This window comes from Manihot esculenta, chromosome 8, assembly GCF_001659605.2.
Source record: "Manihot esculenta cultivar AM560-2 chromosome 8, M.esculenta_v8, whole genome shotgun sequence".
Lineage (NCBI taxonomy): Eukaryota > Viridiplantae > Streptophyta > Magnoliopsida > Malpighiales > Euphorbiaceae > Manihot > Manihot esculenta.
The window spans coordinates 1,988,019-2,000,605 of NC_035168.2; the positions used below are offsets into that span (position 1 = coordinate 1,988,019).

The 12,587-nt window shown below is 31.5% G+C and overlaps 2 protein-coding genes across 2 annotated transcripts; both read left to right on the plus strand.

Moving 5' to 3' along the window:
- Positions 1-1,322: 1,322 nt before the first annotated feature.
- On the plus strand, positions 1,323-4,415 carry LOC110620279 (AT-hook motif nuclear-localized protein 1). Its single transcript, XM_021763956.2, has 5 exons — positions 1,323-1,988; positions 2,577-2,644; positions 2,747-2,878; positions 3,565-3,726; positions 3,820-4,415. Exons 1-5 carry the CDS (start codon positions 1,532-1,534, stop codon positions 4,171-4,173), a joined length of 1,173 nt encoding a protein of 390 aa, XP_021619648.1. The 5' UTR covers positions 1,323-1,531; the 3' UTR covers positions 4,174-4,415.
- A 261-nt stretch (positions 4,416-4,676) lies between these two features.
- LOC110620280 lies at positions 4,677-5,353 on the plus strand. The gene has a single exon (XM_021763957.2). The coding sequence runs from the start codon at positions 4,774-4,776 to the stop codon at positions 5,221-5,223; it is 450 nt and encodes a 149-aa protein (XP_021619649.1). The 5' UTR covers positions 4,677-4,773; the 3' UTR covers positions 5,224-5,353.
- Positions 5,354-12,587: the final 7,234 nt, after the last annotated feature.

Here is a 12,587-nt window from a genome sequence, read left to right on the forward strand (position 1 = left end):
TAAAATTGGGAATCCAATTATGATAAGAAACGTAAGTTAGGGATTTGAACCTTTTTGGCTTAGCATATTACTTACTGCCTATTTTTTTATTTATTTAAAGCATTATTCCATGGCGGGTTTCTAGCTTTTACAGCACAGCATTCTTTGACTGCACTCCTTTTTTTTTTTTTTACTCCTTGTATCCATCCATCTTTCTCATTTCCATAGGAATGAGAATGCCCCTTTTGGGAATTTCACCCACTTTTACTTATCTGCCCTTCCTTTTTCTTCATTTTTAAAAAGAAATTTCTGTTTGAAAATATACTAATTAAGTTCAAAATTATCTTAAGATTTTGAATTAAATATGGTGTGAACCATCTGGACCATACAAAGATTCTCCAACAATTCCTTGCTTTGCCTATTTTATCAGCTCAATCACAATACACACAAAGATTTTCCAAATTTTAAAATTTTTTAATGGTCAGCTTAAATGATAAATTTACTGGATTTTATCATAATTAAAAAAATTATGACATTCATTTTTTTGATATTTTTTAATAATTATAATTAAATATGAGATTGGGAGATTAAATGCATAAAATCAAATTTGTTGTATTTTTTTTAATGAAGGATTTGATCATATTAAGTATAAAAAAATAATTACTATTAAATCTCTGAATATTTAAAAAAATTACCATTTTCTCAATTATAATGCTATTATTTTTTATAATATCAAACTTTTTAATTATTTTATTAAAAAATTTACTAATTTATTTATTTTAATTTTGATAAAAATAATTAAATAATATAAATATTTAAATTTAAAAAAATTAAATAATATATAATTAAAATTTTGAGAATAATAATATAAATAATAAAAAAAACTAACATTTCTCTTTTAACAGAAAGAATGAAGATTAGATTATTTTAAGAGTTAATGGTAAAAAAAATTTATATTTTTTATTTTATTATAATTATATTTTATATTTTTTTTACTAATTAAAATTTAATCTTTTAAAATTATTTCAATTGTATTTAAGATATAGATATAATTCCATTTTAAAAAAAGTATAATATAATTATAATAAAATTAAATATATAATTTTTTTATCATTAACTTATATTTTAATTAAATTATTTAAAAATAAAAATGAATTAATAAATTTTAAAACAATTTAGGGGCTTAATAGTAATACATCCTAAAAAAATTAAATAAAACTCTAGAAGGGTAATATGGGTAGTTGAAGATGAATGGCAATATGGTAATTGTGTTCATGAGACTGTGCAGTCCAGACAAGAAAATGACCTGTTTTCACATACCCTTATTTCTTCCTCCATTAATGGAGTGAGGTTTATAAAATCTCTCTCTCTCTCTCTCTCTCTCTCTCATCCCTTTTTTGTTTTTCTTTTAAAGAAGAAAAAGCCACTCGTTACACCTTCTATATCTGGCGCCATTTGCAGTCTCTTTCTTTGTTCAAACTTCTCTCTTCACTTTCCCTTCCGTTTCTCCCAATCAATTATCTCTGTTTCTGCTCCCCAACCCTCACTTCTAATGGAGGAAAAAGAAAGCACAGTTTCCGGGTCACCAGGGGACTCGGGAACCGACTCACCACCACCAGTGAGCAGCGTGGTAGTGCCGCAGGTGATGAATATAAACATGAACATGGCTGCAGAGAACATGGTAATGGAAAGAAGTGTTATTCCAAGTGCAACGACGACGCCACCAACCACTGGAAGCGATGGAGGATCAGGTGGCCCAGTCAGTGGCAGTGTGGATTTATTTGGGAAAAAAAAGAGAGGAAGGCCAAGAAAATACGATTCAGATGGCAACCTGAGAATGCAGCCATTTTATCATCAGCCGGTGGCTGGAGGAGCATTAACGTCGCCACCTGGTTTCTCTTTCTCTCCTTCTTCTCCTCCTCCTTCTGATGGCTTGCTTTACTCTTCTTCCAAAAGAGGACGAGGAAGGCCTCCTGGCTCCGGTAACTGGCAGCTACTTGCTTCTTTAGGTAAGTTTCAAGAAACCCAGAAATTGAAAGGGAAAATTAAAACAAATTTATAAAGTAGCGTAGTTTACTGTTTTCAAGTTTTTTTCTCTCTCTTTTGTGGTTAGTGAGTACTGATTGATTGCAGAGAAAATGTAGGAAAAGAAAAGGGCGAAAAAAAAGCATAACTAAGGAGGGATGATTTTATTTATTTCAATTATCGCTTTGTTTACCCAAAACAAAATCCAAAAGATTCAAACTTGCCAACTTTTTTCTTAAGATTTTATCCTTAATTTTCTCACCAACCCACCCACTATATCCAATTATGACCTCCAAGAATCTAAAAAAAGAAAAGAAAAGAAAAGAAAAGAAAAATAAAGCTGTTTAATTAGGAATAAATGAGGGAATATGAAATTTTTTAATTATGTTTAAACATACCAAGATTGGTTAAAAGATTATCCATACATACAAGAGTGGATGATTATTTTATTCCACAGAAAATATTATTAATATAGTAAATTTCGTTTTTATATAATTAAAGGAAGAGGACTAGAATAACTCTTTTTACTCTTTGTTGGATTTGATCTCACATGTGAATTTTGATCCATGAAGGAGAGCTATTTGCGAACACAGCAGGAGGAGACTTCACACCTCATGTAGTAACTGTGAATACTGGAGAGGTACTTGAGTATTAAAGTTACTTAAATCAATATTGTACTATTTAAGATTTAACAACTTTCCATATATATTTTCTTAATTTTATAAAATGCCACTACTTGCAGGATGTTGCAGGAAAAATTCTATCATTTGGTCAAAAGGGTCCAAGAGGAATTTGTGTTCTGTCTGCCAATGGAGCTGTTTCTAATGTTACCATTCGCCAACCAGGCTCATCTGGTGGTATCTTGACATATGAGGTACGCTTCTAGACAATTACTGTAGCATCCCGCATCGGACGGACGAAAAGTAAAAATTTATATAACTAGTGAATTGATGATTTTGAATTAATGAAAAAAGTCTAAAAATTATTTAAGTAAACTGTTTCAATTCAATTAGTGTTAAGAAAATTTTGAAGCTTGTATTTTATTCCTTCTCATGCATTGGACTTTATCTTGTATGTGTTTTAGATTTATGTGTTTGTCGGAACAGAATCAAAAGGGCTCGTCATTATCATTTGGGTCCAGCTCAAGTGGTAATCGATGAGTTTGGGACTTGGGTTGCGGGCAAAGGTACTAGTAACTTCAAGCTGTAATGCTTTCCTTTTGTAAAAGGAAGGGAAACAAAAGAAAATAAAGTAAGAAAATGTCCTTGCAAATGAGAGTATCTCCTTTGTCAATAATTGGGACTCCGATAAAAAATTTTATCAAGCTCAATTTATCATAAACTAAGACATAAATATACGAGTTTTATATAATTTTTATATAGAGTAATCCACATGATTTTTATTTGAGTCGCTATTAAATCGAGACTGTAAAAATTAAGCTTGAATTTATGGTGATAGTCATATTGATATATATGCAAATCTGGGATCATTATGCTACTGTACTTGGTTCAATATTTTAGGTTTATTTATACACTTTCAACACAAAGTTTTCTTTTGCAGGGTCGTTTTGAGATACTTTCATTATCTGGGTCATTCACAGTCACTGAAACTGGTGGTGTAAGAAGTAGGACAGGTGGACTGAGTGTGTCGTTGGCTAGCCCCGACGGTCGTGTAATAGGTGGTGGCATTGCAGGACTCTTGTTGGCAGCCAGCCCTATCCAAGTAAGCAATTCTCTTATAAACTTGAATCACTTCACTACTCAAAATTAATCTGTTACCGACGTTTTCTGATATTGGTTTCTTCAATTTGCTAAGATCGTCGTCGGCAGCTTTATGCCAAATGGTTACAAGACACACAAGAGAAAGCACCACCGTGAGAATGCAAGCAGTTCAGTGATCTCAGGAGCTCAAGGTGTGGTGACAGAGGCGAACCCAATCTCACAGTCGAAACCTGCAGACGGCGAGACATGTTTGATCTCTGAGTCTCCATTGACAGAACATAGCCATGGAGGAACAGATAACAATGGAAGTGAGCAGCAGATGCCAAATGCAACAATTTCCTTTACTCCCTTTTGGAATGGATCAACACCCGCATCCAATCAGAGACCATCTCCTGATATCAACTTGTCTGTCCCCAGTGAAGAGGATGCACAAGGTATAGTACTTTAGAATCTTGGAGGCTGACAAGACAAACCCAGAAAGAAAACTAATTCCATTTGCTTTATTGTTGTAACCATTCAATGTAATGACAGGACATTCTAATTTTCTGCCTGAACATTTAGATTATCAGTAGGAAATGTAGCAGTTCTTGTTGGGCAATTTTATTGGAGCACTTATGTCCACTGCACTGATCACAGTGATTATAGATGCTTTGCTGAAAGCAATTAGTGATATTATTCTTCTTTTTCACCTCATTTGCAAGCCCAGCTCACTTCCCTATTAAACACAATTAGGGTCTAACCTTGACAAGCCCAGCTCACTTCCAGGCCCAAGTTAACTTCGCCTAATCAAGCAACTTTCCACACAAATTAGTTTCGCCATTTCTTCTCAGACTTGCTAGAAAGAACGCGATGCACGTGACGTGACGAACATACACACCACCGCATCACCACGTGGACGCCCGAACCTTCTCCGCCTCGCTATATTCTTGCACTTTCCAGCGCCTTCCAGGACCCAAAGCCAAAGGCCCGATACAATATAAAACCTATCAACTCTCATCCGCACAGCACTACCAATCAGCGAGAGAGACAAGAAAATACAAGGAAGAAAATGAAGGCTATCGACGACAAGAAGGACAAGGTGGTGATAAGGGCGGTGTCCCGGGATGAGGAAGGGAAGAAAAGAGTGGAGAAGATGGAGCTAAACACCCGCAACATCGACACCATCAAGTACGTGGAAAAAAAGCTGATGGACAAGGGTGTGCAGCGCATGGATAGGCACCCAGTTGATGGATTAGGCGGGATAGGGAAACCGCCGCCGAAGTCAGGACACGGTGGGAAGTACACGTGGGAAGGGCCTGATGACCTGGCGGAGAACGAGCTGGATGCTGCACCACCGGCAATTGATGAGAAGGATCCCAACTATGTAGATGAGGAGCTGGAGGAGAAGATTGTGAAAGGAGAAGAGGGTGATGGGCTGGTCATTGGCGAGGTGGAGGTGGCTAAGGAGGCCAAGGAGGGCGTGGCTAGAGTTGAGATTGATCCTAACTTAAAGCTTTAAATGTGAATTTGTACTTTATTTTTGTTGGGTTCTGTTTAATTTTCGTTTTGGTTTTACGTGACGTACATGAGAAGTGGATTGTAGTTGAGGAGACAATTAACTAAACTTTCTATTACATTGATTTCTCTCATTATGTTGTTGTAATTATGCTTGATTATCTCGGTTCCTCTTCTCGCTATTCTCGTTGCAATAGGGAGGCCCAACCAATTCACGAATTGCTTCTCACTTGAGACTCTCTTTCTCTTGTTTCTAATAACAAGTCTTCTCTATGATCATTTCTCGATCATTATTTCTGTTTGATTCATCATTCTTTATCCTTTCTATTTTATTAATTCCTTTTCTACGCTGTTTTTCTTTCTTCCTTTTGTGGTGTTATTCTTGACACGTCAAATTTTGACAACGGAAAAAACAAATCATATTGATGCTGAAATGGCATAGATGTATCGGAGATTGAATATGGGAGCTGAGGAGGATAGGATGGAATATCTGGATAATGATGTTAGTAATGAGGAGGAGGTGCAAGTATCCGACTGGCAGTTTTGTGTTGTGGGTAGGCTTCTGACTGAAAAATCTATTAATTATCAGATTTTTTGTCAGATTATGACTTAGTGTATGGAGGCCTGTTAAGGGTATTATTATTAAAGAATTTGGCCATAATGTATTTCTATTTCAATTCTTTCATCATATGGATGTTGATCGGATTTTGAAAGGTGCATCGTTGAATTATCAGCAAGTTCTACTTCTTCTTCATGAGCTGCAATCCAATGAAAATCCAAAGAACGTGGAATTGATGAAAATAAATATGTGGGTTTAAGTTCATGATCTACCATCAGGGTGTATGTCTGAAAAATGCCATTGATTTTGGTAATTATGTGGATAGTTTTATTGAATCTGATCTAAGAGTTACATTCGAACATAAAGAGAGTATATGAGGATTTGAGTTCGTATGGATGTATGTAAATCATTAAAGAGAATACGGGTTAGGAAACCCAATGGGTTGATTTCAAGTATAAACGTTTGAATGTTTTCTACTATTTCAGTGGAATTATTGGGCATGCAGATCGATTTTGCTGTCTCTTATATGATATGCCAAATTTTCCTCGTGAAAAATTTTTATGGGACCATCGTTGATGGCGGAAACTCGTCGGGTGTTACAGATTGGAGCTAGATGATTGAAGTCTGAAAGTGATTTATTGAAAAGAGATTGGAGCTAGATGATTGAAGTCTGAAAGTGATTTATTGAAAAGAGATGAATCAGTGGAGCATGATGTTATGAAGAAGATGATCGGAAAAGGGGTTTTTGAAAACGGCGGCGGAATAGGGGCGGTGGAGAAGGATTCAGGCAGCTCTAATCTTGTTCAAAATTCAAAAGTTGATAAGATGGATTTTGCTCAAGATATAGATAACGATGGAGTTGGAATTCAAAATGTTGATCATGAGGCTATTTTATTATCAGAACAGAAACATAGAGGGTTGAGGAGGTTATAGAAGAATCGAATGAGGAGTATAACGTGGAAAAGGTACAGGATATGTTTGACAACATTTCAAAAAATGGATTAGAGGTGGGTTCTAGTTTTCAGACCCGTCTAGATCTATGAGTATCTTAGGAATTGTTGCGGAATGGGCTCTTCGCAAGCAGTACGGCGCTAACAGACTTGACCCAGAATAATAAGCCCAGTTTTATTTTTCTTATGGAAATAAAAATCAAAAAACAAAAAATATTTCAGCTTAAGGGAACTTTGGGCTTCTATTTGCGGTGGATTTAGTGGGTCTTAGCGGAGGTTTGGCGTTATTGTGGAAGGAGAGATCGATGGTCCAGTTGATTAGTTATTCAAAGCATCATGTTGATGTTCTTGTCAAAATTGAAGGAATGGCCCAATGGAAATTAACTGGCTTTTATGGGTATGCAGACAGAACCATACATAGTATGGGTTGGGATTTGATTAAACCGTTGGTAACTAAATCAGATAAGCCATGGTGCGTGATAAATGATTTCAACAATTTACTCTGGCCTTCTGAGAAATAAGGCGGAGATGGACAGCCTCGTTGTCTATTAGAAGGTTTTAGAACAACACTTGATGTTTGGCTGGCTGCAAGACTTGGGGTACAAAGGGCCACAATTTACATGGTCTAATCGAAGGGAAACAACTTTTGTTCGAGCAAGGCTTGATAGAGCTGTGGTTACTCGTTCATGCATTTCAGTCTGGCAAAATTACAGGTACTTGAAATAGAATCCTCTGACCATCTTTCGATTTTTCTTGCTCTTGGAGTACAATTACAGAGATTTGTTCGAAAGATGTTTCAGTTTGAAAACTCTTGGATTCAAGAAGTTGATTGTAAATTGGTGGTAGAGAATGGGTGGCAACGATCTCTACATATGCAGCTTCAGGAAAGGATTGAGTACTGCGTAAAACAAATTCAATTATAGACGAAGAATTTTCTTGCTGAATTTTGAAAACAATTATGAACTTATTAGAACAAAGTTTGATGAGAGGGATACAATTTGTATTCTACAGGTTCCATTATCACATACTGTTAGGCGTGATGAATGGTTTTGGAAGCATAATCACAGTGGTCAATAAAGTGCTAAGGAATGAATATTTAGTTATGGAATCCTCGGCTCAACAGATTTCTAATCAGACTTTTCCGTGGGGAAAATTTTGGCAAGTACAGTTTGGGTAAAGTTCAGATTATGGTATGAAGAGCTTTGAGGCAGAACTTACCATGTAATATGAACCTGCATTATCGTCATGTGGAGGTAGCAGCCTGCTGTTCCGTTTGTAACTAAGAAGCAGAAACTGAAATACACATTCTCCATGACTGTCCAGTAGGTCGAGAGATATGGTTCTTGTCTTCAGTAGGCTGGTCTCCAGTACAGTCCATTCATCAATGGTTATCTCATGTGTTACAATACTCTAGACAAAGTAAAAAGAAGAAATGTTTATGGTTCTATGGAGTTTGTGGATGTGTAGGAATGATTTATGTGGAATCAAAAGTTACAGGATTCTCACTATATTTATCAAGAGCCAAGTTTGCTTTATCTGAATGGCAGTTGGCGAGGAGGAGTAAGCAAAAGCAAGCAGATTGTTTGTCCAGCATCAACTTCATGGAAAGCCCCAAATGTTGGCAGTTACAAGTGCAACGTACATGTATCAGTTCAATCAAATGGTAGGCTAGATTTTGGTATGATTGTTAGAAATAATACTGGTTTATGTTGTGCTGGTAACTATGTATTCCAAGAGCTATTGATGATCCAATTTTAGGAGAGGTTTTGTGCTTTGGAGAAATTTTGAGTTGGTTGAAATCTCTTAATTTCTTGTCTATTTGTATAGAATTTGATTGTCTTATTTTGATTCAAACCTTAAAATTAAAGGAAGGTGCTAGACCATATTTTTCGATGATTGTTGATAATTGTAAGGCTCTTATTCATGATTTAGGTGGAGTTTTTTATTTTTTTTTCAAAAATCAGCAAATCATATCGTTCATATTATAGTTAAATCATCTAGTTCTGTATTTTTATTTATGAGGGGTATGCCCTCCTTTTTATACGAAATTTTGACATTTGATCTTAATAATATGCGTGAAGCCAATCTTTCAATACGAAAAAAAAAAGAGAGGCCCAACCATGAGGTGATCTGCTGGCTAGGGTAGCCAGTTAAATGGCTGGGCTTTGGCCCGTATGTGGGTGCATCTGAAGGCGACGGTGCAAAGCAGGGTCTAATCTGTAATAGTGAAGTTGTTAGAATAGTATTTTGATAATATTTCTAAATTATTCCATTTAAACGTCAATGAAATAACCTCCAGTTGTGCTTGGAGTACAAGGACCAGTCGGCTGTCATTGGTGGATGAACCTAATAATAACACCAGACTTCAGTTTTACATCCATAGTTTAACAATCTACCACACTCAACAGAGTTGATGAGAATTTTTTAATTATTATTATTATTATTTTTATATTAATCAGAGTTGGTTGTATTCTGTAACCAGCCACAGTTTCACAATCCATTCCTCTCTCCTTTTAAGGATTTTTAAAGTACCAACAAAAATATGGTTAGAGCTATTATTAAAAAATATATATATTTTAAAAATACCATTGGTTGATTGGGTGTTTTCATGCAAGCTCAGATTAGCTGTTAAGGAGTAGCCAAAGTTTGAAAGTAAAAGCAAAGAGGTAGTAGCTGTAGAAACCTGTGACATAGAAAGTCAATTTTTATTAATTTAATTATATATTAAATCAATGCGACTGTTGCGAGATCAGCATCCAATTAGTTGTTTAACTCAATTATTAAAGTATATTTATATACATTATTTTCGTTCGTTATTAATAAAATAATACTAATTAATATTTTTTTATTTTTTTTATTTTGCTTCAATTCATAATCATTTGTAAATTTAATGCTTTATATTAAAAAAAGAAAAGAACTGTTTGATAAGGGCTAGTGTTATTAATTAAAAATTAGCAGTCAATGGTTAACATTTTGTGTAGAAGCAACTAGTTGAAAATTTTAGTACGCAACAACTTGATTAAAATTAATAACATTATTAAATTCAAAAAATTACTTCACATTTAAAAAAATATATATTCTTTAAAGGGGCGCCTTTATTTTCTCTTTAAAGGACAATATATTTCATAATAAAAAAAATTATATATTGTAAAAATAAATAATTTAGAGAATAATTCAAAATCTAAACAAGTAGCTCATTGACTGAAAATAATTCCATTTGGAAAGTGTTAGGAGAAATTATTAGATGGTACATCTTGTCCATTGTGACATGGCCCTTGGCCACCAACCAATCTTTTTGCCTACAAAAAATTATTTGATAATTTTTCAAAAATAAAAAAAATTGTTAATTAGAATTTATTCCCATAGAGTGAAAAATAAATGGAAATTTATTGATGGGAAAATAAAATATTGTTGTATAGAAATCAAATAAAGCAATGATGGTGTTGATTAATTTGATGATCATATTAGGTGATGATTAAGAAGTATTAGAGATAATGGTTGAGTTAATTTTTTCATTAGATCTACTTGGTGCTATATGAAAATTACCCATCCAAATATTTTATAATTGCAAGTTTATTTAATTATTACATATAACCACAATAGAAAATAAAAATAAATAGAATTTATTTTTTGAAAAAAAAAAGAATTTCCTTCTTGGTCTATTTACTTTAAGTTTTATTTAATTGATAAAATAGTTTTTTAAATAAATATTTTTATTTTAATTATGTCTATTAAGTTCAAACTTATTTGCTTTTGTAAAAAATATTTTTTGAAACAAACAAAATCTAAATTTTAATTTATGGTTAATTTCTAAATTCATTTTAATCTATTGATTAAATTCATTATTAATCTTAAAATTTGATTTTATTATTTAAGAAAAAAACATAAATGTAAATTTTCATAAACATTTATTTATTTTTTAAGGTCTATATTTTGACTACTGATTAATTGAAATTAAACATTAATTAATATATTAAAATTTTAATTTAATAAAATTTAAAAATTATATAATTAAAATACTTAATTCTCTTTTAATTAAATAATAATTTTAATTAAAAATTTTAAATAATTACAGATTTAAAATTTTAATTAAAACTTAATTAAAGTAAAAATAATAATATATGGTGTACTAAACTATTTTAAATTTAGTTAAAATTTATTTAAAAATTGTTATAATTATAATAAATTTTAAAATTAAAAATAAAAATTTTTACGCATAAAATTATATATTTTAAACCAATTAATATTTTTCAATATTTGAAATCAACATTAAAAGTAAAAGATATTATTAAATTTATATATAAAAGATATATTGGTGTTAATTGGATTTTAAAAGTTTAAAAATTATTTTTTTAAAGTTATTTAATTTTGCCTTTAATTTAAAAAATATTTTTTTATATTCTAAACACACAAAAAAAATTGAAAATTATTATTATTATTATTATTTTGAAATAAACGGAGACCAAAAGAAATTTTAAGTTGACACAATTACAAGAGCACATTTTCCTCTGCGTCTCCAACTATGAACCATCAAATCATTCATTTATATAAAAAATTATATATTTATTTGTTATTTTCCTATAAATATTAACAATTTAAATAAATTAAGGTCTTCAACTCTACAGTACCTTCGGAAAAAAAACTGTACGATACAAAATTTGAAGCCCCTGCCGACTCATATCCTCGTCCCATTGTAAAATAAATAAATAAGTCAAAAGAAAAGATATTCTCAAATTTTTGTATTATTATTCTTTTCCTCTTATAATTATATATTATTATAGTGTAAGAAAAGTGAATAAAAATTTTAAAATAATTTTAAAAAAATAAAAATTATAAGGTGGGTGAAGTATTGTTTTGAATAATAGTAATAATAATTATATAAAAAGAGATCAATTTAAGAATAAAACTGGGACCAGTCAGTCACTAAACAGACCGTTGAGCAGTCCTTTTACTTGCCTTGCTAATGCTGCCACAACCTTTTTCTCCTAAATAAAAAAAAAAAATTTATGAAAAACTATTAAAATTGTTAGAACCGTGAGATTTCAAAATTTAAAATTTAATTGAAGTCAATTATATAAAAATAAATATTAAATTCTCATATTAATTAATTCAACTCTTCAAAAATATGTATATATATATATCATTTAATCAAAATATTAAATTCATAACTTTCTAATATTAATAAATTTTGAAAAATCATAAGCAATATATATTTAATTTGTGTTCAAATGAATGATTTTTTTTTTTTGAAATAGGAAATTGAGGATTAGAGAGTAGAATATGAAATTTTTCGGATTTATTCAGATATACCTGTCAATAAATTAAGTCTATGAGTGAAAAATAAGTATTAATTTAAATATTATTAAAAAAATATTTTAAATTTATTTTTATTATTTTAATATTTTTTATATATTAAAAAACTTGAAAAGACACACGAGTAAGTCCGACCAAAAGAATCATAACTTGTTAGTAAGTTAAAGAATATAACCAATTACATAAATATTATTAAACTTGAAATATCATTATTAAATTACGCAAATACAAATAAACAAGGCTTATATATATATATATTTTTATAGAAATAAATGCACAAACATGAAAGTGTGAAAATGGTATGCAACATCATAGTCATGTGTTGTCTTGTTTGAGTAAAGAATCCCTATTACAACCCATATGGAAGGACATGGATTCTCCATCAATATGACTACAGACGCTACAATGGACAATATTGATAGAAATTTAAGATTTCTAAACCAAATAATTGGGGATGCCAAGAATAATGCCAATAGGGATTAATGGAAATATTTATATAAATATGAAAAATACTTAAATTTGTTGCTTAGATATATCAAATAAGTT

Excerpts from the sequence above, each read along its gene's own strand:
- LOC110620280 (XM_021763957.2), top strand. The coding sequence starts at position 4,774 with ATGAAGGCTATCGACGACAAGAAGGACAAGGTGGTGATAAGGGCGGTG.
- LOC110620279 (XM_021763956.2), top strand. The coding sequence starts at position 1,532 with ATGGAGGAAAAAGAAAGCACAGTTTCCGGGTCACCAGGGGACTCGGGA. Across the intron at positions 2,645-2,746 it reads TAACTGTGAATACTGGAGAG|GATGTTGCAGGAAAAATTCT; the intron begins GTACTTGAGTAT and ends CACTACTTGCAG. Across the intron at positions 2,879-3,564 it reads GTGGTATCTTGACATATGAG|GGTCGTTTTGAGATACTTTC; the intron begins GTACGCTTCTAG and ends TTTCTTTTGCAG.